Raw genomic sequence first — 27,972 nt, forward strand, 5'->3', positions numbered from 1 at the left:
CATAATTAAGCAGCGTCCCAAAGCTGCCAATAGTAGACCAATACAGAGATCATCACAATAGAAAACTGTATATATATATATATATATATATATATATATATATATATATATATATTATATATATATATATATATATATTGTATTAGCCTTGGGTACATTCAGCTGGTGCAAGAGAAAGCAGCCTCTTCCCCAAATCATACTTCACATGCATGTTCGGCTGCACAACATTCCGAAGATGGGCACCTCTCCGTCTTCAATGGCTAAGCAGGTGATTACACTTTCAACCATCCTAAAGCTATTTGAAGGTGGCAGCTTCCAGTCTGCATTGGTGAAATGAAAGGTCATCTCCGGCAACCCTTCATATGGATCACCATTATTCTCTACATGGTGACACAGATAATCCTGTTTAGCTGGATAGAAGCATTCATGGTTTATGACGTTAGCCGCCGCATTTGCGACTTGGTCGTACACATCCTTTGCAAGATAAGTCAGTGTGGTACCCGAGTCTATAATGATCGATCTGGCATCTCCCAACAATGCAGTCATCTGTGCACCACCAAATTGTATCTTGAGTCTGTTGTTTCCGATGCTTATGTCAATTAGGTTGAGCACATAATACGTGCCTTGAGGACCACCTGGTGCCATCGGCATTTCTTGAACCCCTTCCTGGCCTGAAAACTCTGCATCCTTACCGGATTTGAGCTGTCTGACGTGATTTCATTGCTACTGGGGGGAAGACAGTAGGCAAATTTATCATCAATAGAAGAGCCAATCTGATTTACAAGTGAGAGAGGACCACCTCCGAGGCCAACAAGGTCAGGAACTTCAAGCAAGGAGGGATTAGGAGGGCCATCCTGATGAACACAACCAGAGACAATTTCTGGAAGCTTGACAGTGCCAGCACCATTGTCAAACAAGAGCGTTTCCGAGGCCAGTATCACTTCTACGAAGGATTTGTCTTCATAGGAATATATGAATCCACAAAGTTGGTTGATAGTGCAACCATGAATGGGCAGTTCCATGCAAGAGCTGGCAGAGCAGGTCTGGCTCTTGTAGGTGGATGACTGAAGTGGATCAAACATTGATGTTTGGCCGGAGCAGGAGTCACAAGGACGGCACATCGTCCATATGAGGTTGCTAAAAGTGACGATAGTGGCCCAGTAGAGGTGGGATGGTGTACCAAGTGAGAGTTTCATGAGATACTAGCCGAAGCCTGGCATCACTGGGCTGGAGATCATGCTGGTGGTATTGGCAAACCGTGAAGCATTGCAACGGGAGGACAGAGCCACCTGCCTCGCTCGTAGAGCTAGAGTGGATAAAGGGTCATAGAGAGGTGACAGAGATGAGTCTCAATGAATGAGGTCTATAGAAAAGCCGAGAGGTTTGGAAGCGAATATGGTGGTAAGGTTAGGCAGTATTGCAAGCAGGAGCAGCTGGAGGAGGAGGCGGAATGGTAAGGAGGAGAAGAAGGCAGCCATGGTGAGGGCTAAATGGTTTCTGTATTAAGGAGAAATGTGTTGATATTTATAATGGAAGTCATAGTTAAGGTCGCGCTGACGAAGGGAAGGATTTCGATTTGGAAATTGTGGAGAAAAGAAACATGTGGCCGATCACAATGGAGAAAAGTTAGTAGCATCTTCCAATGGTTAAGCTTTGGTAAATCTCAAATTGGCTTCTTGGACTTCCACAATTTTTTTTTTTTGTGTGTCTTTTCATTTGACTCTGCACAATCAAGATCTGAATATTAGTGTTGAAGAGTTTTCAGTCACAAACATTTGAAGACTCTCAAACACAAATATTTGAAGGAAGGACACAGACACTTTAACATATTACCTAAGGTGACCGCAATAACTGCTGAATACGTGGGAAGAAGAGATTGTCCTAGTGGTATTTCAAATTTTTTTTTTATCAGTGTTGCCTTTGTAAGGCAATAAGGCATGGTAGTCCCTGCTCCAAAACCTGTCAATTGACCTCCTTAAACCATCAACCTTGAAGTGGTTGAAAATGAAAATCTCTCTCCCACACGCTCCTCTCTCTATACATATATATGCAGACGTCATTCCACCCCACGATGTTATGGGCTCTCATATGCTGATAGTTCATTGGGCAGAGGATCATGCGCTGAGGGTTTGCAGGTATGCTATGGTCATTTTGGCCATATCATTCTATGCCTCTTTTATATTTTTATATATATAGCAGAAAAAGTTAACGACTATTTGATTCATTATAATGAATGGACGACAGAATACTAAAAAGAAAAAAGTGATAGGTATTTTCGTCATCTAATATTAGTTTACACTTTCTTTATCTGCATCTTTATCTCAACTGTTAAGTGGGTGAATGTGGATATGGGCTGAATATATATATGTATATATATACTGATCATATCTATTGAATACTGGATCTTGACTGGTCCTTAAAAATTAAAAACCTGTCATTAAAAAAGTACCAACCATTTATCATGCGGCAATAGTGTGCATGATGATTTTGCCAACTATTTATCATACTTCCAGGCTTTTCATTTTACTCATCTGATAACATTATCTAGCATGTTTGAATGTTATATATATATAGACATGCACACACACACATACACACATATATATATTGCCACTAGAATTGCTTTGTTTGATGCTTCTAGTATGCTTTCTATCTGGAAAGATGCCTAACCTGACCCTACAAATAACAGTCATTATCTATGTCTACAGATGACCTTGCACAATTATATGTGCTGATCTTCTAAACTTGTCATGATTCATTATTTATTTTCCGATGGTGAAATAAGTACATTTTATTTAGGATCTTGCTCACCTGACACTAGGAAAGATCTCTATAGAATGTACTGATTTTTTTAATTGGTTCAGTCTTAACACAAAAAATAGGGTCGATTGAATGCTAGTTGGGTCTGGCCCATGGCGATCATTTACCAAAGAAACATTCAATTTATGAGTCATTTGACCCAAATCATGAAAATGTTTAATTGATAACATAATTTTTCTGGTCTGACTAAGAAAAGAAAAGATGGCTATTCATTGTCAGACACTTCCAAGATTTTATTATCTTGATAGCCATAGCTTCAACTTCATCCACATTTTCTTTTCCTTTCGTGCCTTCTCTGCCTGCAAATCAAAATAAAGTTCTTAATTAAGTACCAACTTCATCCATATTTTCTTTTCCTTTCGTGCCTCCCAACCTGCAAATCAAAATAAAGTTCTTAATTAAATGTTAAAATTAATCATTATTAAAAATTAATTTCTATTTGAAGTACGACTTGGAAACAACCGGATTTCTATCAACCCATCCACCTACAATTTTTTGCCTTTCTGCACCAAATTTCCATATCAATTCTTCATATGGAACAACCTCCCTGACAGTAGTAGCTTTATTTTCCTGCTCAATTTTTGCCAGCCCCCTTGACAACTGCTCTTTTGAGGGTCTTGTAAGCATATTGTAAGCATATTGTAAATTTATTTTTGTAATTTGTTAGCAACTAAAAAAATCCTAAAATAGCGATAATTCCGAAAAAATCTAGAAAAATGTTTTCTATATAAAAGAACTCATTACAATATCACACACATAATAAATATTCATAAATCTTCATCTATGGACATAATGATAATGACATGATTAAGATGATAAAAATTGAGGTCTTAAAGACTTACAATATATGTTTTACTGTTTTTACATCATATTATCAAACAATTAAAATATGCAACCTATCTATTCATCTTCTTCACCTTTATTATAATATTCAAACTCATTTTGCTTCACTTCAAGCCTTCCAAGATAGTCAAACAAACTGAAACATTCATCTCCAAAATATTTTTATGGTATGGCAAATGACAACTGCAATTTCCATGTGGTGAAACATGAAGAGGTAATCAGTAATCTGTGGCTCGAGGTGGTCTCCGTGGCAGAGCTACATCTGGTGTGGGCAATTACCAACATCAGCCTACAAATTTTTCCTTATTTACATATGTAAACATAATTGAATTTAGTTTTTTTTTTTTCATTTGAGTGCCCCTTCAAGTTTAAAATTTAAACTCAGAATGCCCCTCAATCAGAAATTTCTAGCTCTGACACTGGTGGTCTCCCTATCTATTACTTCCATTCGCATGAAAAACTGGACTTTACTTGTTAAACGATAGCATGACATTTTCAATTTGCAATCAAAATTGGAAATCATTGATGAGATGCAAGTATGAATGGTAAGAAATAATTTATGGAAACCATTATTGTATCTTATCAAGTTATTTAAGGGTCCCTATCAATAGGATGTAGGAAATCAATGGATTTCTTGGATGAAGGCCTTCACACATTTTAATGGTTGCATAGCTAAACCCTGAGGTCATAAACATATTTGGTTTGCTTGGCCTTTTACATTAAGTACTCCACTGCTAAAGTTTATCTTTCATTATTAATTTTTAAGGTGATAAATTATTTAAAAGTCATTTAAGTAAAACACATATATATATATAATAAACGTTATGCTACATATAAAATAGGTTTATGCAAACCCTGGAATCGAGCCGTATAATTAAATCAAATATATTTTACTTGCATAATAAGTTCTAGAGTGTTTGGGGTCTTATTGCAAACCAACTTAAATTCTTTCTTCAACTTAAATTCTTTCTTTTTTTTCCGTAATGCAGTCTAAAGAAGCATGGTTTGAACAATTCCTTTCCTTTCTCTTCAAACAAGCTTTTATAATTATTTGTTTCTTTAGTTTTGTTTCCTCTCCCTTTCTCCACAATTCCTTTCTTTTCCTTTTTATCCTACTTTCCCTCCATTGAGCACTTTGAAATGACCTTATATAAGAAGTTACATGGGGAAATAGGTCACTACTGCTGTACACTTGTAGCTCCTTTTATCTTGAGAATCAGGACAATCACAGTGCTATTAAACTTCTTCACCATTCTTCTTATTCCAAAGAAAAGTTTAACCATCTTGATTATGTCATGACTGATTACTCCTTGGTACTGTTGAAAAAGGGACATGAAGGATCCATTATGTACTAAAGCACTCTCTGCTTTCAAACTAAAGTTGCATACTTCACTTCTTTTGCTAAAACAGGTCTTACGAGGAAAGTATTTATTGGGTCGGCCCTAGGGTCAAAAGGCTGCCCTTGGCCCCGACTCAATATGGGCCGGGTACCTGTTAGGACGAGACCCGGCATCGACCAAGACCTCTGCCAGATGCCGATCCTCTCCCATGATCTCTCGGAAGAGCCGTTGGACAAAACTAAAAACAAGTTATTTACAAGATGAATACCCAGCCGGACAGCAACCCCGGCTCAAAAATCCCTGGGAAGTAAAATACAGGAGAGGTTACCCTCCCAAAAGCTTGAACCTACTACAAATTGCTAGAAGGTTGTGAGGCTAGTACAAGCGTGATCAATACATGAATATCTCTCCTCACTCAACAAACCATTCAAGCATGCACATCCAACACATCCTGTCATACATGCCTAGGACGGCCAAACCATACCCAAGCCCATAGGTGGTCAGGCAGCCCATGGTCATGTTTTCAGCACTTGTGCCTCCAAGGTACCACTGTGGATGCCAAGGCTATTGCCGGTTATAAAGCAAAAGACCCAAAGAATCCCATTGTTATACGGAGGGAAGAAGTATACCTGCCAGTCGGTCCTGGCTTAGGGCAGCAAAGGACTCAGGTGAGAACCGGCAGCTTGGTGCTGCCCTCAAGTATTTCAGCAACCGAGGATGAAGGACTCGGCCCACCTGGCCGAGGGAAGTGAAAGCTTCTGCCGATTGCTGCTGGAATACAAGAGGGGTCTCCTTCTCGGCTACGGCAATCCTTGCTGGTGATGAGTAGGCTCCAGTGGATAGAGGCTCGGTTGCCTCGAAGGTGAAGGCGCTCCTTGATTCTGCCATAGAGGATAGGTCTGCCTTGGTGAGGATATTTGAAGGTGGAAGCTTCCAGTCTGCATTAGCGAAATGAAAGGTTATCATGGCTAAAAGAAGGGATAATAACAGCAAACTATTTCATGCTATGTTGAAGAAAATGTCCAAAAAAATGGACTCTTGCACATGAAGATGGATGATGGGGAGTTTTATGAGGACGATAAAATTCTTTCAGCATGTACTTATTTTTAAAGATTTTTTGCCAGTGACAACTCAACAAAAATGATTATGGATGAGCTTGCTGTTGGCCACTGCATATTTATAAAAGGAAACTTAACGGACAAAAGTCCCACTTCAGATGAGGAAGTGTAATAGGCTGTTGTGGGTGCCAACTCCAATAGTGCACCAGGTCTGGATGGGTTTCCGAATTTGTTCTTTCAAAATAATTGGGACATGGTAAGGACTAATATCACCGTCGCAATTAGAGATTTTTTTTAGAAAGGAAAGTTTGTTAAGAAACTAGGCAGAAATCATATAATCTTAATTGTTCAATTTGATTTAGAATTTGTTAAGCAACTAGTGTACTGAAATTTATTTTCAGAATCATGGTTTCAAGAATGAAGAAGGTACTAAAGTGGGTCATTTCCAACATGCAAGGTTGTTTTTTGTAAGATAGAAACATCCATCAATCTCTCCTCCTTGTGCTTGGATATTTTCAGGGTCTGAAAAAAGATACCCTTTATCTTCATTTTTATTCCTCATTGTTATGAAAATATTTTCACGTACATTGCAAGCTGCAATGGAAAGAAGAATGATTGAAGTCCCGCATATTGGAAGAGGCATAGAGGGAGTTTTTTCTACAATCTACGCTGATGACATCTTGATTTTCTTAAAAGCCTTCAAGAATGGCTTTCTTCATCTACAATTTTTTTTTCCTATTTGAACTCCATGCTGGAATGATGATTAACCTTCAAAAATCAGCATTCTTCTCTTTCAATATGGTCCAAAGCAAGATTGCAAGTATTTGTAATCAGTTTGGCTAGAGCCTAGGACAGTTTCCTACTCGACATTTGGGTCTCCCTCCCAAGCCAACGAATTTGAGAACGTTGATCTGATTCTTATTGTTTTAAAAATGCAAAGTAGACTAAGTTTATGAAAACGAATGCTACTTTCCTATGCAGGTAGGATCTGATTGATCAAATCAGTATTAGAAGCACTTTGTATTTGCTGGATGTTGCTGTTCAAGTGCCCGCTTGGTGTCATTAAGAAAATAGAACAGATTATGTGCAGTTTTTTATAGGAACAGTCAGACGCAGGTAAGCCCCATTTAAATGCCTTGAATGTCTTGACTTTTCATAAATAGGAAGGTGGGATGAGTATTATAAAATTTAAAGAGGTCAATGAAGCTAACCTGTTGCTTCTAGGATGTACAATAGGAAGGTGGGATGAGTATTATGCATGAACAAATATTTGAGTAGGAAAAGTCTTGGTATGTGGAAATGTTTCCCAATATTTCTTCTCTTGGTGAGGATCTAATCTGTTACTTGAAAGGTGATGAATGGAGAGCTGACGAAGTTCTGGGTAGACTGCGGGGATGTTTTACTCAAGCAGATTCCATTGGATCTGTTTGGGGAGGCAGAACCTTTCCTTCGAAAGTCTGTTAAGGAAATGTTAAAACAGCACCACATTGAGTGAAATCTATGGAGACATGTGCAATGCATTGGAGATTGCCTTCAACTTTGGCTCATGCAAAGTGCAGATTTTCTTTGTTCTAAAGAAAATTGTAAACCTGTAAAGTTTGTGAGCCAAAAATCTAGAATTCATGGTCACCTGTAAAGTTTGTGGGATACTTATGCTATGAACATTTAGCAATACATCTATTCATGGTTGATAAATTCCATAGGATAGACTCTTTCTCTATCTGGAACTGGTGGTGGAGGAAGAGGTTCTCATGTAAAGAATTCGGATGGTGTTGGCATGCCTGCTTCAACATCATAATCTGGAAGCTATGCTGTTCCAAAAATCAGGTGGTGCTAAAGAGGTGGTTAAGATCAAGCATGAATAAACAACAATAAGGAAAATGTGTAAAATAGGTGATAAATATCTGGCTACAAACCATAATTTTCATTCCTTTTTGGCATTGTCAGAGTAGAGATGAGTGGTGGATGGAAATGGTCACTGCTTGTGTTGCAAATGTTTATAAAGTGGCTGGTTCACTTTGGTTTAATGCCTCCCCAATCAGGAAAACCAGGTTGGTGGTACAAAGGTTTCTTTTCTCAAACATGATCAGAATTATGGATTCTGTTCTTACATAGAGGATTCCTGAAGACTGTCATGTTACTCTAATCACAAACTGTCATGCTCTTAGTTCTCGTGTCAAGGAACTAAGAGAGTGACGCTGGTTCTTTGGTAGGCTCAATAGTGAGAAGAAGGTTTTCCTCAAAGTGGTTAAAAATCACTTGTCTTTGGAGGCTATCTCTTTGCTGAGCGAGCAAGAGTGTCGAGGTTTAGTGATGCTGGTTCTTAATTGTGTTTTTTCTGTTGATTTTTTTTTCTTCTTTGTATTCTTTTTCATCATTAATGGAAGGGGAGACCCAGCCCGACTGCGTCGGAACAGTTCCTGGTCAAGGAAGGTGGTGGCATTTCTGGCCCCAAATGAAGGGACAAGGTATACATCACAGCATTGGAGCTTCATGCATTTTTGTCATTTTGCATCATTTTTAGCAATACAGGCAAAATTAGTAAGAACAAGATTCGTTTTGAATATTAATGTTTTCAAGAACGAAGAACCAATATAAATATAAATATAATTAAAAATACAGATAAATAAATATTAAATAAACAAATATACATATATATTCATTTTAATCTTCTAGATGTTGGACGACTAAAAGATTTAAAATATGTCACTGACAACACCATAAATCATTCCTAAAAGTGCCATAAATAGGTACTATGTGATACACTATTGCTAATACAGCTGCATGCTTTAGCGACCGATTTTTTTTTTTTAGAAATAAGAAAAGATCTGACATATGACAAATTTGAACATGTGTGTGTGTTGGTCATATATCTCAAAATAAAAAATTATTTGCTAAAATATAGACACTGAAGGGGTATTAGCAACGGTTTATAGTGTTTATAATAGTTTGTAGTGATTTCAACAACTGTTTGTGGTGCTTTCAACAACTGTTTATGTGATACACTTTGATGATATCGAGACTTCAAGTGATAGAACCATGCCAACTTCTGATCACCCCTAATCTGGTTCCAGCCCTACACCAGATCCATGTCTAAATGTCTATGATGATCTCCAATAAAGCATGCCACAAGATAGATCTCTCGATACAAATATTCATCCAGCCGATCCACCTGATCCAACGCCAAACTCTCCACCAAGCTTACATAGTTCAGAAACTACAAGTGTCACCAGTCTTCAATCAACTTCTATGGGAACTCGAACCATAGTAACAAGATCTATGGCTAGATCAATGTCTCTAGGAAACTGAACGATGTTAACTACAGCTATGTAGGCATTCACAAACCTAATCCTAAGTATGCCAACATTCATACCATCTATTCCAGTATTCCCAAAGAGCCCAAAACAGTTCAACAAGCTCTAAAGCATGATGGGTGAAGAGCGGCCATGGAAGAATAAATGACTGCATTAAGATCTAATAATATATGGGATTTAGTTCCAAGAGAACCTTACATGAACGTCGTTGGATCAAAATGGGTTTTCAAATCCAAACCCAAAGCATATGGAAGTCTTGATCGTTTAAAGGCATGCCTAGTTGCTTGGGGTTTCACTCAAGTAGAAGGGATCGATTACCGAGAGACTTTCTCTCCCATCATTCGACCAACTACTATATGACTTGTACTTTCTATTGCTACCATCTTCAAATGGAACATCAAACAATTATATCTAAAAAATGCCTTCCTACATGGATCGCTTCATGAAACGGTCTATATGTCACAACCACCGGGGTTTGCAGATCCTCTTCTACTGCATCATGTTTGTCATCTTCGAAAGGCACTATATGGATAAAGAAAGTGTCTAGAGCTTGGTTTCAATGGCTAAGTGATTTTCTTTTCACTTACGGTTTTCAGAGCATCTATTCAGATCCATCCATGTTCACATTTCATGAAAATGGCCATTGTCTTATTATTTTAATTTACATCGACAATATGGTTCTTACATGCAGCTCTTCTAACTGAATTCAGAATTTTATCTCCAAGCTTGAAGTCAAATTTCTAGTGAAAGATATGGGGCAACTAAGTTATTTTCTTTGGATCGAAGCCTTGCATACCTACGATGGTCTGTTTCTCACTCAAACGAAATATGCTTAGGACATTTTGGAAAGAGCTCAAATGCTTGATTGCAAACCTATGAACACCCCTATGGCAGCCAAGCTAGCTCTTCTAGATACTTCACCTTTTTCATATCCAACTCTTTATCATGATATAGTTTGAGCATTACAATACTTGACAATCACTCGACCAGAGATAACTTTTTCAGTGAATTTTATCAGCCAATTTATGCAAAATCCAACTCAAGCTCACTTTCAAATTGCCAAGCGTATTCTCTGATATATCAAAGGAACTACCGACTATGGCATTCATATCCTCTCTCAAAGCACCATGGATAGACATGCCCTCTCAGATGCGGATTGGGCTGGATGCCATCTCACCAGAAGATCCATGACAGGGTACTATACTTTCCTAGGAGCTAACTGTATTTCCTGGAGTGCAGAAAAGCAATCCACCGTCGCTCGATCCAGTGCGGAGGCTGAATATTGCTCCATGGCATCAACAACTGTAGAATTACTTGGCTCCTTCAAAACCTTCGAGATATTGGCATTACAATTACGAAAGCACCTATTCTTCATTGTGATAATAACAACACACTTTATTTAACCAAAAATCCAGTTTTCCACAATCAGTTAAAACATATTCAGATTGATTATCATCATGTGCGCGAAATGACCAGTTCAGGGTGCCTGACCACTAGATACGTTAATTCTTCTGGCCAAATTGTAGACATATGCACCAAAGCCTTGAGGAAAGATCAATTTTTTGACTTACAAGACAAACTCAAAGTCATCAGCCATTCCCATTTACAAAACTATTCAAATCTGGCTTACGACAATTTTGACAAATCGAGCCAACAAGGAAGTTTTAAATGAAATAATGTAATGCCCAAATCAACTGCAACATCCAGCTATGGCATCGACAGCTGCAAGGAACAAATGGAAGTTTTCACTCAACTGCTGAAACACCCAACACAACTACAATGTCTCACCAAAATGAAAACAGAAAATGGAAACTGCAACGTCACACTCAGCACTAAATGAATCTTCCTATGCAATGTCAATCAGTAATGGCCCCAACAAATGGAAGGTATAAATCAAATTCAAACAATCGATTATCATGTGTGAGCCATAATGGTCCTGATCTGGCCCACGTTTCTTACACTAAAAGTCAAGGAGAAAAAGAAAATGATCCTGATGAAACATTAAGAAGAAAAGAGAAAAAGAAAGATCATAATGATGTTGAATTGGCTCACGTCTCTCAAATTGAAACGTTAGAGGGAAATAAAAAAACCAATGAAATCATTATATCCAAAAATCTCTCATCGGTTACAGGGTGATTTATGCTGCTTCATGCTGCCCTATATAATATATTGATGTACATAGGATGAATAGTGTGAAAAACGGCAAGAAAGCCTTTCCTAGTGTGGACGAAGGTTCTCCTGAACTGAACCACGTCAAACTTTGTCTCATTTCTTCTTGCCTTTCTCTCTCTTTTTCTTTATATTGTAGTCATTGCCACACAGTAGGTCACTCAAGGGGGAGATGTTTCAAGCTAAATGGATGCCCTCCCAACTTAAAAGGAGGAAAACAAAGAGCTGGTGGTACTAATGCCATAGGTGGAGATAAAATACATTTTAATGCTTCAGTGTCTTTTGTTTTGCCTAATCGAAGCAAGGATCAAGCTCATGTTCTAACAATGGATGAATACAATAAGTTGAAACAACTTCTTAAAGATCGAACTGCTCTTGTGCCACAGCTGCCCAATGGTCAATCTCATTTTGCAGGTATGATATATTCACAATCAAGCACATGAATCATTGACGGTGGTGCCTCTGACCACATGTCATCGTCCCTTAATTTTCTGTCTAATGTTATTGTCTTAAAATCACCTTATCCCATAAAAGTACCAAATGGAACCATGGTACATGCTACTCATATTTGTGAAGCCTCTCTACAACTTTCTTTGATACTAAAAAATGTTTACTATATTCCAAATTGTATCAGTAAGTAAACATGTTTCACTTACTAAATGTCAAGTCATCTTTGGTTCCAATGGTTGCTTCTTGCAGGACCTGAATTCTAGGACAATGTTTGGACTGGGTAGTTTGAGAGATGGCCTGTTCGTATGTAAGATCTCTGATCTTTCACATTAACCGTTGGCAATGAACTGTAGTCTCAAGTGAATAGACATATGGCATCTTAGACTTGGGCATCCATCACAAGCCATGAATTATCTACTTTCTCAGCCATAATCTAGCATTAAAATGTAAACATTTTATTGTGACATATGCAAACTAACAAAACAGTCTAGATTACCTTTTAATGAAAGTGTCTCTTGCTCAAATCATCCATTTGATTTGTTGCATTGTGATATTTGGGGCCATATTCCCAAGCCTTATTTTCTGGAGCAGTGTGGGTTTATTTGATGTGATTTAAGCCTGAAACTACTCATCTATTAAAATATTTTATCAATATGATAGAAAGGCAATATAAAGCTGAGGTTAAAATTGTTAAAACTTATAACGGAGTCGATTTTTTTAAGGGAGATGAATGATTTTTTTCATGAAAAAAGCATTGTTCATCAACAGACATGTGTTTATACACCACAACGAAATGGTGTAGTTGAAAGAAAACACCATGACATTTTAGATGTGGCTTGAGCCCTTAAATTCCAATCTGGTTTGCTAGGGCCTTGTTGTGACCAGTGTGTATTGACAGCCGTGTATTTAATCAATCGAACTCCAGCAAGTGCTTTACAAAACAAAACTCCTTATGAAAAATTATTCAAAACAAAAAAACCCACGTATTGTCATCTATGCATCTTTGATTGTTTGTGTCTTGCAAAAGAACCAAATCCCAAATCTAAATTTGACCAAAGATCACACAGATGTTTTTTTTAGGCTATACATTTGGTCAAAAATCATATATATATATGTCCTCGAACTTCTCCACCCAGCTCTGGATAGAGAAATCCTCCAACCTCTCACAGTAGATCACATAGTGCATTTTATTAAGCAATGCATTTATTTACACGATCAATGCATTATATTGGGTGGCTGTAAAAAATGAGGACTAGCAATAGTTTACGACATGTACATAGCAACAGTTCCTAGTGGTTTTAGCAACAATTAACAATGCATTTAAAGACTAATTTTTAATGGTTTAAAAAATTGGAGCATCCAGTACACAAAAACACAATACATACATATACATAGACACATATATCCACCTACTTTTTGCTTCTGGGTTTTGTATGTGATTTTACATTTGGTCTAATATCTAGATCCAAAAACCCAACAAGAACATTCAACCTTTGGTCGATTTTCAAACATAAAAGTAGGTTCTTAAGATGTTGTTTGGCAAAGTAATACATTGTTGCTGTCCCATAAATCTGTCCTAGCAAATAAGACAGATTCATAGAAGACTTGTTACAGATTTGCATGTACAGTAGGAGACATTAATAACAATGTGTTACTGTCGTCAGACAGCCCCTGAGGTAACCAGTCTGTTTTGGAATGAAAAAATTTAAGTTAAAAAACAGAAGGCTTTGTCGGACCTAACCCAACCCTCTGACATCCCTAGGTTCGGCAGGTTGACATGACCAAAGAGGAGGGATGGATTGGAAAAACTGCAGATGCCCTTTTTGGCCAACTCCAGTGATGTCATTGATCGATTCCTCAACGATGCCATGGATGGTTGCCTGAGTCTTCAACATCAATGGGCGATGGCAAACTGTGGATGCTAGACTCTAGATGGTCCATGTGGGCCTGCAGTTTGAGAGTGAGATCGAGGCTGAGAGCTACTTTGTCAATATTTTTGAAATTTCTTTAAGTGAAATGTGAAATCAAGTGGAAACTGAAAGAAACCCGAAAGCACTTCTGCGTCTTTTAAAATGGGCGATTGATGATGAATTGGCTATATCATGCTTCATTCAGAATCACTGGAATAAAGATTGGTTGATTGCCTCAAGGCACATAGGGCAACTGGGTGGCAAGTAGTTCATATCCAAGGAGTTTGAGGTTTGAATCTTGTGGCCACTGTCACATTCTAGTGTGTTATTTCTCTGGATTGCAAACCATGGCAAGTGGAGTTGACGATGTACAGTATGTCCACCTAAGCCTTGAAGCAGGACAAAATCTTGAAAGCATAAGGGCATGGCCTTAGTAGTTTTAAGGAAAAGACAGTTTCTTCTAAGTAAACAATAAATAAATATTGGCCGATTTGTATAACACTTTGGATCAACCCAAGCGAAGCCTACAATTGAAAGCGGCTGACTCCAACCATTAAGGAGGACTGATAAGTATCACAATAGGCAACTCCTATTTATCAAGAATCATGCAGGAACGTGTGGACTTGTGTGGCAATTGCCCACACAGGCACACAAAAATTACTAGTTTACATTGTCCAAGCTCTGTAGCTATTTTGCTGATTAGCATGTGGCATCCCTCGGCCACTGATTTTCTGAAGGGCCTTCTGTCAGCAGCGAATATCTTGCCTTGCCACCGACAAGTTACTGTGTTTTGCGATGACCCATTCAAACTGCGAACCAATGAGATTGGTCCTTTTCGAAGAACAAAACTGTTGAATCAATGGCTTCTCATTGTATTTGACAAGTCCTGGATTTCTCAAAACTGGGCTTGATCCATCGATCGTCCAGTTGTTCTCTTTAGATGGCCGGACTCACCGTAAAACTTCTTCTTGATTGATGTTTAATATTTATATGTTTTCTATATGGACAGATCCCCACCTGAACGTTTATGCATAATACATAGGTTATATATGCGTCTTCTCAACTTTCCAAGATTGTTTTTTTTTCTATAATGATACAAATACAAATTATTTAGGTTTCACGGCCAGGGAGGCTAAGCCTGTAATTCTCAAGCACCTTGTTCAAATTCAGAGATTCGAAGAAAAGGTCGGCAGCGAATTCTTAGCTTTAATCCTGCTTGGAAGGTCTAGGGATGCGTTGGGGCAGGAATCACCCAATGAAGCGTTGGAGGATAGCACCACAAGTAAACAAACTGGTGACTGTGTTTCCAAGTAAAAATGTGACCCATGGATGCAATGGAAATCTGACACAAGAATATTCCATGCATGTCTCTCTCTCATAGTCCACATCTTCCGTTAATCTTTCCACCATCCTTAAGAGCTGTTTCTGAATAAAAAAACAAATTAGGCTGAATCGAGAGAGAGAGAGGTGACAGTTACTCATGAAGAGACAGTGAGTGGCAAGCGTTCAGCTGAGTTCGGGTAGATTGAGTTGAGTGCTATGGGGCACCCAACGTACATACTCAAGAATAGGGGGACATTTTAGCAATTTTTTAAAAGGTATGTCTTTTATTGTATTTTTTTTGCTTCCACTTTTGTCTTCCTATTTCTTTTCATCGTAACCATACAAATGCAAGAAATTTTTTTACACATAACCAGGTTTGGAGTTCGGGTGGACAATGGCCAAACCGACATATTTCTATTAATGTAACAGTCATAATGAGAAGTAGAGTGTCCTGTCCAAGGAATGGTATTATAGAAAATATATTTTTTGAAAAAAGAAGAAGATTGTATATATATATAGAGAGAGAGAGAGAGGTTATGAAAGAGTTAAAAAGTCTAAAATAGACATCATTTCATTAAAAAAGTTCAGAAGTACCCCAAACCCCTTCTTTTTTCCCTGTATATAATGAAAAGGAAACATTTTAAAAGGGTGAAAAAGAGTTTAAGAAAAAGTTAAAAAGTCTAAAATCAACATTACTTCATTAGAAAATTGAAAATACCTAAAACCCCATCTGTTTTGGTATGATAACTGCATACTTGTGAGTTCATAAGGATATGCACGCACCTCGATCTCACATCCCACTGTGACTCAAATGGATGGAAGAAAAGGGAGCGGTGATTAGGAGAATCTGCAGTTTGTCTACCATCATTGTCATGATGTAGATCCTATGTCACAATAAAAAATCTGGAATTAGATCTCGAATTGATGGACTAGCATTTGCTCATCCATCTATTGGAACAAGTTTTCTCAGAGATCTTAAACTTAATTTCTTGCTTAGGTGGGCATCCTAGATCCTTTTCATGAAGTATGTCAAGGGCTACATATCTATATGATCGAAGATATTGCATACCTAAGGTCTGATTTGAATAGGTGAAAAGTGAAAACTGGAAGGACCGCACCTTCTTACGTATGAAGTAACATCACAAAGGACCCATCTAGATATGCTTTCTATATCAAAATTTTGTCCCTCTATATATATCATTCTAGCAGCCAACACATTATGAAAAACTGATTTTTTCATTATATATGGCCACCTTTGAAAGTCGATCAAACAAACTGATGGTCGCTAACATCACCTCTAAGAACAGATTGCCTTCTAACCAACACTTCTGGCGCAAACCGGACTGTTGCATGCAACTGTCATATGAATATTGGGCATTAGTGCACAAAACAAATGTTCAGTCGAAAGAATTAAAATATTTATGAAGGTTTGTATAACAGCAGGAACACTTTGTGAGTGTTGCGTGAATTTGCCCTAAAAATTGGGTCTTATTCAAGAATTATTAATTATAGTGCTCCATGAATCTATCCCAATTTTTGAAAGGATTCATGACACAATCATAAAATGTTCACTTAGCCAAACGAGTCCTGCAGGCCTACCTGTTGAAGAAAATGTCGCTCTGTCAAGACCAGAAGTTCTTTTTTCTTTGCAAAACTGGAGGGATTGCCGACATCATGCTTGGCCTGTCCTGACCGGTCAAACACTAACACAGCAGCAGATCCAAAAAACTAAACTGGGTCCTTTGATGGTTCAGCCTTTGCTTGATTTTTAGATAAATATCTTTGTCCTGACAACCATTGCTTTATTTGATGTTTCTCATTTGCTTTCAAGGTGAGCATATTCCCAACCTCATGGCCCCCAGGTTCCTACAAAATAACACAATTTATAAATGTCTATAGATGACCACTCACAAAGCCCCTCAACTCGACCTGACTCTCACCAGCCCCTCAACTCGACCAGTTACGCTATGTTCATCGAAGTAACCCTGTTTCTTTTTGACTCTGTAACTTTTTGACAAGCTACGCTATGCCCCTCAAGGAAAAGTCTTTTGTGTAACCTGTGCTGAGGCTTTGAAATTCTCTTAGATGGAACATGTTAAGAACAATATTCTGTTTTTAAAAACACAAAATATAAAAGCATCATATTCTTTTTTGAATAAAAGTAACATCAATTCAATTAATGCCTTCTTTATAGCACAAAGTTTTAATCAATGAATTAAACATTAAGCAAGTACTATATGTTCTGAATTTTAGCCACATTCACATGATGCCATATTCGACAGTGATCCCAAAATCCGTTCCAAACATGTGTCAGGGATTCGAAAATATGTCGCTAGCTACTACACTGTGCATGATAAAACAGCCATCATTGTATGTGGAGGGTTAGCACCGTTAGTTGCAAAGTTAAAAGACATTAATAAGTTAAGCAAAAAATATGACGGTCACATAAAACATAATGTAAAGCGACGGAAAATTCCATCGTAAAAGTTATAATAAAGTGTAGGCACATTCTGTGGCCACTATGCTAGCAACTAATGTCTTAAAAAACACAACTAATACACAATGGCCAGTTTCATCCGTAACAGTTTGGGCAACGGAACTTGTGGTGGTGGACCTTTGACCGTCACAATTACTTATTAGAGACAGAATTGTGAGTACTAGTGACTTTTATATGTATTGTGAGAAGTCGGAGGATTTTCTTTCCAAATCCAGAAGATGAAATCCGCAAATTTATATATGAGAGTACTTACACGTCCTGTGTTCGAACGGGGAGAGTTACTAAGAGACACTCCAACCATTCAGACAACATCCCTACAATATGATTGCACTCATTGCAACTTCTAAGTGGTCCAGATAAGTAGGCTGTGCAAATGGTTAAAGATTGACCACGCCCTCAGCTTATAAGCTGTTTCAGATCTTACCAACTTTCTGTCCGTCAAACAAGCTTGAGAAAATAAAAAAACATGGCTTTTAGGTGGTGAACGTGAGGAACATTCACCCAACCTATCATCTCTTAGGATACAAGACCTACGGTTTTCTATGCGTTAAGGTGTGATCTTTATATGACATCATACTAAAAATGCACCCGCACTAGCACTAAGAGATGTGTAGTCTCCAGGGGCATATGCCCCATAGAACTCACTCTTTGGAATGTTAATCTAGTATTGAAGTTACATCACTTGTGTCCAGTTATATGGAGTAGCCCCACCCCATTATGTCAACTCCCCATGGTCATCACTTGTGCCCTATAAAAAAAAAAGAAAAAAAAATTCTGGCTTCGCCCTGCCCTCAGGCTATGAATCATAACTTTGTTGGATAAATCTAACTTGGACTTGTCCTCGTAATTATATGTTTGAACTTGCCCTTGGGGTTTTTGTGAGTCTGCTTCAAAAAAGAAGGTAAATTCATGAAACACCTTTTAAAATATCTAATAAATCTAACTAATTTTTGAGTTAAACGCTCAGAACAGTAACATTAAAAGAAGGGTCGACTTTTGGGCATTTTTTCCCTTTCATTGGAGGGGCTTTTAGTCTTTTTTTTGCTAGTTCATAGTCATTATGTCACGCCAGGCTATGTCACCTGAGGGCAGGGTGTGGGTGCGGGTGCCGGAGTGGCACATCCTAAAAAATTTAGATGTGACAGTGTGGCGAGGTTATTTTATTATTATTATTAATAATTTATTATATATATAACAGAATAAGCATATATATATTATTATTAAAATTTAGTTATTAATGTATATAACATACTTGAATAATGGCATTGCATAGGAAAATATCATAACAACATATATTATATAAGTAATTTAATAATATGATGTTCTAACTGGGCTCGAGTGTGAGTCGGACCTGCACCCATGTCCGGTACGCACCCGATTCTATGCAACTCCGGTGCGGGTGACTTAGGGGCTAGGTTATCTATAATAGCGTGGGACATGCTTTGTCCTGCTTGTGTTTTCGTTTCTTCATTGTTCTTTATAATAGTTTCGATCATAGAAAAAAGATAAAATGTCTTCACGTTTTAAACATTGAGGTGTTCTGAAGAAATAATACAATGACTTTGAAAAAATAAGAAAAAAGGGATAAATAGAAAAAATTTTAAAAATCCGAAAAATGTAAAATAAGTGATCTTCTAATAAAAAAAACATCTAAAAAATAAATAGAAAAGCCAAAAAAAAAAATTGAACTGTGGATTCTAAATCGACTGATCGTGAAAGTATAACATGCAAGTTCTATTTACCAATAATGTTATTCCCAGTTCCATGAGTTATTTTAGGCGATGACCTCGGCCTTCCTTTTTATACCCGTACCAATGTCCAATGACATTGGCTCATGCCCGTCAATACCGACTTGTGTACCTTCCAGTCAAACAGTGCCGAATGGGTCATGCGAACTAGTCTTTTCTTCAGAAAACTAAACTGTGGAACGAGTGGTTGCTGATTCTGTTCGACCAGTAGTTACCAGTCAAAAAAGCAATCCAAGAAACTGGGCTGGGTCCATCAATGGTCCAGCCATCCTTCTTGACGCATATATGGCCATCTAAACCCATTTCCTACTCATTATCACTTGATGTTTCTCAAGTGCCTTGCATGTGGTCATATGCCCATCTAAACCCATTCTCTAGAAAATAAAATGACAACGTATATAATACTCTAATTTAGATGAGTAGGAGGTCATCCCACGATCCAAGTGAAAGCTGAAGCTACTCTTTCCCCTTACTCCCAAGCCCACCGCTGTGTCATGCAAGCAAGTGGAGCCAAATATCCAACAATTAACAGCCAGACGACCAGACCTGAGGGCACTTGCTGTCTTCCAACTGCTGTCTCTCTTCCGCTGCTGCTGCCTTCTCTCGCTGGCTGCTGCCTCAGACGCATCCATCGCCTTTCCCCTTCTCTCACTGCTGCTGCCTCAGACGCATCTGTCGTCCCTCTCACTCTTGCTGCAGCTCCTGCTCCCACCTTCACGCCAGGTACCCCTTCGGCCTTCCTTTCTTCTTCTCCTTGTTGTTCTTCTTCTTCCTTCTCCTCCCAACTGATTTTTCCCAAATAAAACCTCCCAGAAATCACTGCTGCTGCCTTCTCTCGCAGCTGCTGCCTCAGACGCATCCGTCGCCTTTCCCCTTCTCTTGCTGCTGCTGCCTCAGATGCATCAGTCGTCCCTCTTGCTCTTGCTGCAGCTCCTGCTCCCACCTTCACGCCAGGTACCCCTTCGGCGTTCCTTTGTTCTTCTCCTTGTCGTTGTTCTTCTTCTTCCTCCTCCCAACTGATTTTGCCCGACTGAAACACGCCAGAAATCACTGCTGCTTCTTTCTCACGCCACTGCTGCCTCAGTCACCATCAACACTCATATTCACTGCTCTTGAGGGACTGTTTGATACCTCCTCCTTTCCCCTTCCACAAGGTTTACAGGTCTTCTCGATCTCCCTCTCTTTCTCTCTGCTGCTTTGTGGCATAGCCCCTTTTTCTTCTGTGAGTATTTTAGAGTTTTTTGCTGAACTATGTTGCATTTATGATGTGTTTGACAGAATAAAGGGTATGATTATGTGCTTGATTACAATGAGAAATAGGTTTTCCAATTCACATGCAGAGAAGTAGATGGCAGGTGGCAGAGTTCTCTGGGCTTGGAAGCATAAGCTTTTGGGATGGTAAAACATGGGGCATGTTTGATAATTTCACATAAAAAAGAATTCTTGTGTTTTATGTTCTGGTCATTGCATTCTATGCATACCATATTGAATAATTTCATGTTAAAGGTAACAAGCCTAACTCCTAGCATTCTTTTCCCTAACCATCCTTGTTTCTTTTCTGCATATCTTATTGAATTATTTCATGTTAAATGTAGCCAGCCTAACTCCTAGCATTCTTTTCATTGGGGGAAGATGTCCAGAGCAAATGGTCAGCACTCACTCGTCGTCCATTAGATTGTTAAGCATCCATCATTTCCTCTACACTTTTAAGGGTGGCTTGGCAACATGAACATTTGGCAAAACATTTGGCACAATACCATAACAACAAGGTTTTAAGCATAGACTCTCGACCCAACATGTACCTAAAGTTCATTTCAAATTAAAGAGTAATAGCGTTCTAAGTTTAACATATACACTATTCAAGTAACTAACATATATTCAAGTATAATAATGTAATTGGTGTGCCACTGCTCGTGACATCAAATAGGTAATTTTTCGCTGGGAAACAACAGAGGGATCCCCTCGTTTTATTGAGATATAAAATAGGTTATTAAATATACAGTGACAGTAATTAATCCATTGTCTATATCACTGATTTCTAGACACTAACATTGCAACACTTTGCCAGGGAAAGACTCATAGTGGCTGAGGACGGTAGCTAGTCATGTAAGCAGTTCGGGCATCGTTTATAGGGGATTGCATGCATATTTTTGTGTTGCTGCACCGTTTTCTGCAATCCAAGCAATGTTAAAGTGATAACATTTCAATATTTTTGTTTTGAAGGCTTCCAATGACAAACTGGTAAGAAGCATAGACATTTTATAAGTGTTTCATAAATCTATTCCAAAGTTTTGAGCTGATTCATAAAGCATCCCATTCGTCAAACAATTCGTTAGAGGTTGTTTGATTGTCGTCCTATATGATAGAATGGACTGGACGTCCTGTATACCAGTGTCCTGTTCTTATGGACTATGGTGTTCTTTGTCCAGAATTTTGATGGTCATAAAACAAAACACCATGCCCCTTTTGTCTGACATTTGTCTTTCTTATGTTTTGCCTGTTTGTTCTGTCTGTCCTAATGACATTTCTCTCTCTCTCTCTCTCTCTCTCTCTATATATATATATATATATATATATATATATATATATATATATATAATATATATGTATATATATATATATAATCAGCTTCATTTTTAGACTGGTTTTTCAGGGTTATTTTCTCTCCTTAAGATCCCACTAATCTTTAAAGCAGAAGACAGTCATGAAGGAAGGAAAAGAAGGTGAGAATGTAGAACTGAAAAATGAAAAGCCAGTATCTCAAGAAACCTATTGCACTCGTTTCTTTTATATAATTAAAATTCATTGTTATGTATCCTCGTTGTCATTTGTTTACTACATAGAAAATGTGTTGCACCAGCTGTTATGTATGTAAATTATATATTTATTTAGTATGTAAAACATCAAGAGGGCACAAATAACAAAAAACGTTCTGTTCAAGGGTCATACGATCTTCACTAAATTATATTCTTGATTCTAAAGAGAACATTATAGCTGGAGTGGGCAATTAGCCACACCAGCCCACAAGATCAGATCCCTAGTGAACAAATACAACCACAACAACGAAACAAGCTATTGGCAACGACCAATAACCCTATTTCCATTGCCAATACTCATCCCCTCGCAAAACCAAGACTCGCCCTTGTCCTTTGTAGTGTAGCAAAAAACTTTTGGCTAGGCTAATGGTCGTTGCCAGTAGCCTCAGATCACCTGCCGATGTTTTAGAAGTGCAAGGACAGGGAAGCCTGGGCATCGGGCCCGGGTACCCGGTACTTGGCTTGATACCAGGCCTGAAAGACCAGCCCAGGTCGGCCTGATTAATTTTTTGTATTATTTTTATTTAATAATAATATATATATCATTATTAAAAATGTGTTTTGTATTTAAAAATTTTTATTTTATATTTAAAGTATATATATTTTTAATCGGGTCAAGCCCAAAGTCGGGTTTCGGAATTACATCCAGAGCTATTTGACATGTACAGTAGATGCAGATCTGCTTACCAAAATAATACCCTCTTTGTCTCCTTTTTAGCACATTAAAATGCACTTCGATCGCTGTTGATGAATAAGCACCATGTGGAAGACAATCAGCTCTGGTCAACTTTTGTCTTTCTTTTTTTGATTGCTGGTCTTCTTTTTCTCTTTCCTTTTTTTTTTGCATTTTTAGTAAGTTAAAAAAAATATTACAGTTGTCTTGGTTGGACCACAATTTCCTGATCTTTAATTTGTAAAACTGTGCCAAGTATGGTAGATAATTAACATTTCCTGCTACAGTCCAATCCAAAAGTAAATGCACCAAAGGCTGGATATATAACATCACCTAAAATTTCTTGCTTGAATCATCAGTTCCTGTTGATGTATAAGTGCATTTCGTCGACACACAAAAGTTTCAGAATTTCTGGGTTGTTTCGTTATAAATTAGTTTAGGTTGTGTTTGTTTCATCTAGGATCTCAAATCTATGGATTTATGATCAAACCACCTACCCCCCTCCACTCATCTGACTTGAAATCCATAGTTGTTGACATGTAGCAAGGATTTAAAATCTATGTAACCGAAACTAAGGATCTCCCAAAACATACCTTTTTATGCAGCTTTGAATCTAAGATCTGAGGCTATCAAACAGAACCTTAGGCTGGAAAAGTGAAATGACGGAGTATCAACTCTTATCGTTTAACTGCGTCTTGGAGATGACTAGTTAAATAAAAGCAGTTGGTGCAAGTGCAGTATTTGTGGAAATATCTGAAAAAATTAGTCATGATCATATATAGAGCAACCTGCAGTTAACAAGCTTTAATCTGCAAAATTTTTTATGAAGGAATATCATCAACCTTATTAAAGGAATACAAATTCGACTCGCATCTTAATAGACCAATCTGCATATAATTAATAGACCAATCTACGTATAATTTCATCTGTTCATTTCATTTCAACGCTCCATATTTTCAGGCAAAATACATGTATAAAATTGGTTGAATGGTTACTCTCACTATAAAGTTACCCAGCCATTTAACCAAAGCTGGCATCCATCTAGTGCAGATATTGGAGGGTTAAGAAAAAAACCTGGAGAAAATATAAAAACAAATATTAGACGACGAAAATGTCTATTTTTGTTTTCTCTTTGTTTTTTTCTTAGTCATCTGCTATGATAAATCAGATGGTCATGGTTAGATGGCTGAGTGACTCAAACAACTAGATCGCCATTCAATCTTTCTATACATAAAACACCTAACCACTTATATGGTCAGATGATATATTTGTGAGTGACAATTGCTTGACCACATACTTTAACAGCAAAATGTATCTTTTATGAAAGTTTTTAGCAACATAAAATAAAAAAAAATAGAATGTATGACCATATCGGTAGCTGATTCGTTTCAATTCTCTTTATCTCTCTCTCTCTCTCTCTACATATATATATATATAAATTGCAACTCTTTATGCTATTTAAAAAATCTGAGAATCCTACTACTATTAATTGGATCTTATTTCGGTCACCAAACCAGACTATTAAGTCTATCAGATTCAGATACGTAACTGACAAAGAAGATCTATTGACATTCGCTTGCACTGAATTCCAATTATTCCATTATGAAATGTGGTTTGGACGAATATAATCAGTCACGTCATAATATTTCACAAGCAAATTCCTGAAATATTAATGCTGGTATATTCCCGAAATTCGCCGTCTGCTGGTTACAACTTGCTTGATGTACTTCTCAAAATAATATTAAAACATTTAAAAAATAATTGTATCTTTAATATCAAGTTGACCAGAATAATCTTATTTTTTACATTATTTAGAGATTCATATGGCCCAAGTTCCAACTTAGTTTGAGTCAACGCCGGCCTCACCTGGATAATCTTTGTCTGCAATCCACCATGCAAGTATTATTGAAAATTATTAATTGGGCACGTGATGTACCTACCCCTTAAATTTTATTTTCTTTTCTTTTTTTTTTCTTTTTTTTAGTTTTGGTCTGACATGTTTGGTGTAAGAAAGCATGTCATCACAATGGTTGCTGCTGATGCCATGGCAACATAATGTTTATGACGAATACAATGTTTGATTTATACATGTTTTGTCATCCGCAATATTATATGCAGCACATTCGTTTGATTATATACTCCTGTCATCTTTCGATATACATAATAAAAACCAGATTGCAATGATTACAATGTATTTTTTTCGATTTAACCTTACAGATATGATCTTAAGAATAAATTATTAGAAAACATATATGAAATTAATCATTTTTTAAATTAATAAGTTATTGGGAAACATATAATAAATTGATCATTTAACTATCTGTATATTTATAACAAGTCAAATTGAATGGCTTTCCTTGTACAGTGACGGCATTTTCATGCAAGATGGAACAACCCTACTTTTAAAGGAATTTTTTGGCTTTCTTGCTTTCTTGAAACTACACAGTCGTTATGATGCTAAGAATTCATGATCAGCTTTTGTCTATAGCAAGTAAATAAATGTGAGTCTCGCCATGTGAAAGTATGTTCTTGGATGGTTTCGTGTTTAACTTCAAGAGACGTAGCAAAGCACAACATATCGGCATTAAAGTTTTAAAGAAATACCGACACAAACCGTAGACATTGTGTAGTTAAGTGGCAGATACAACAGTCAAAGAGCACATTGTGTCATGCATCACAAAATTTCATGTCAAAGTGTTGGCACATTCCGTGGCCATTATGCTTACCTAAACCAGCTTATGTCGCAACAAATTCAACCAACACACCATGGCCATTTCATCTGTAATAGTGTAGGCAACGGGACTTGTAGTGGTGGAGTTTTAGCTGTCACGATTACCTATTAGCAACAGAATTGTGAGTATCAGCAACTGCCAAAGCCTAGATAATATTCATAATTGCCATGTAGACATATATAACTTAACCTTAAAGCTTAAACGGAGGGGAAAACATCCTTAAAACGAAACACATACATTTATTGTACATGGAAAACTAACAACATCGACTACATGACACTCAGATCTTCCATTGACATAAAACATAATTAAGCAGCGTCCAAAGCTGCCAATAGTAGACCAATACAGAGATCATCACAAAATAAACTGTATATATATATATATATATATATATATATATATATATATATATATATTGTATTAGCCTTGGGTACATTCAGCTGGTGCAAGAGAAAGCAGCCTCTTCCCCAAATCATACTTCACATGCATGTTCGGCTGCACAACATTCCCGAAGATGGGCACCTCTCCGTCTTTAATGGCTAAGCAGGCGATTACACTTTCAACCATCCTAAAGATATTTGAAGGTGGCAGCTTCCAGTCTGCATTGGCAAAATGAAAGGTCATCTCCGGCAACCCTTCATATGGATGGTGTGACACAGATAATCCTGTTTAGCTGGATAGAAGCATTCATGGTTTATGACGTTAGCCACCACATTTGCGACTTGATCGTACATATCCTTTGCAAGATAAGTCAGTGTGGTACCCGAGTCTATAATGATCGATCTGGCATCTCCCAACAATGCAGTCATCTGTGCACCACCAAATTGTATCTTGAGTCTGTTGTTTCCGATGCTTATGTCAATTAGGTTGAGCACATAATATGTGAGGACCACCTGGTGCCATCGGCATTTCTTGAACCCCTTCCTGGCCTGAAAACTCTGCGTCCTTACCGGATTTGAGCTGTTTGCTATTGGGAGGAAGACAGTAGGCAAATTTACCATCAATAGAAGAGCCAATCTGATTTACAAGTGAGAGAGGACCACCTCCGAGGCCAACAAGGTCAGGAACTTCAAGCAAGGAGGGATTAGGAGGGCCATCCTGATGAACACAACCAGAGACAATTTCTGGAAGCTTGATGGTGCCAGCACCATTGTCAAACAAGAGCGTTTCCGAGGCCAGTATCACTTCTACGAAGGATTTGTCTTCATAGGAATACATGAATCCGCAAAGTTGGTTGATAGTGCAACCATGAATGGGCAGTTCCATGCAAGAGCTGGCAGAGCAGGTCTGGCTCTTGTAGGTGGATGACTGAAGTGGATCAAACATTGATGTTTGGCCGGAGCAGGAGTCACAAGGACGGCACATCGTCCATATGAGGTCGCTAACAGTGACGAGAGTGGCCCAGTAGAGGTGGGATGGTGTACCAAGTGAGAGTTTCATGAGATACTAGCCGAAGCCTGGCATCATTGGGCTGGAGATCATGCTGGTGGTATTGGCAAACCGTGAAGCATTGCAGCGGGAGGACAGAGCCGCCTGCTTCGCTCGTAGAGCTAGAGTGGATAAAGGGTCATAGAGAGGTGACAGAGATGAGTCTCAATGAATGAGGTCTATAGAAAAGCCGAGAGGTTTGGAAGCGAATATGGTGATAAGGTTAGGCAGTATTGCAAGCAGGAGCAGCTGGAGGAGGAGGCGGAATGGTAAGGAGGAGAAGAAGCCATGGTGAGGGCCAAATGGTTGCTGTATTAAGGAGAAATGTGTTGATATTTATAATGGAAGTCATAGTTAAGGTCGTGCTTACGAAGGGAAGGATTTGGATTTGGAAATTGTGGAGAAAAGAAGCATGTGGCTGATCACAATGGAGAAAAGTTAGTAGCATCTTCCAATGGTTAAGCTTTGGTAAATCTCAAAGTGGCTTCTTGGACTTCCACAATTTTTTTTTGTGTGTTTTTTCATTTGACTCTGCACAATCAAGATCTGAATATTAGTGTTGAAGAGTTTTCAGTCACAAACATTTGAAGACTCTCAAACACAAATATTTGAAGGAAGGACGCAGACACTTTAACATATTACCTAAGGTGACCGCAATAACTGCTGAATACGTTGGAAGAAGGGATTGTCCTAGTGGTATTTCAATTTTTTTTTTATCAGTGTTGCCCTTGTAAGGCAATAAGGCATGGTAGTCCCTGCTCCAAAACCTGTCAATTGACCTCCTTAAACCATGAACCTTGAAGTGGTAGAAAATGAAAATCTCTCTCCCACACGCTCCTCTCTCTATACAT

The 27,972-nt window shown here is 37.9% G+C and overlaps 1 protein-coding gene across 1 annotated transcript; it reads right to left on the reverse strand.

Moving 5' to 3' along the window:
* Positions 1 to 3,056: 3,056 nt before the first annotated feature.
* LOC116255240 (aspartic proteinase CDR1-like) lies at positions 3,057 to 27,133 on the reverse strand. Its single transcript, XM_031631020.1, has 4 exons — positions 26,587 to 27,133; positions 5,633 to 5,941; positions 5,272 to 5,303; positions 3,057 to 3,119 (listed from the first exon to the last, which is right to left on the reverse strand). Exons 1-4 carry the CDS (start codon positions 27,131 to 27,133, stop codon positions 3,057 to 3,059), a joined length of 951 nt encoding a protein of 316 aa, XP_031486880.1.
* Between the last annotated feature and the right edge of the window lie 839 nt (positions 27,134 to 27,972).

This window comes from Nymphaea colorata, chromosome 5 (genome assembly GCF_008831285.2).
Source record: "Nymphaea colorata isolate Beijing-Zhang1983 chromosome 5, ASM883128v2, whole genome shotgun sequence".
In the NCBI taxonomy this organism is placed as follows: domain Eukaryota; kingdom Viridiplantae; phylum Streptophyta; class Magnoliopsida; order Nymphaeales; family Nymphaeaceae; genus Nymphaea; species Nymphaea colorata.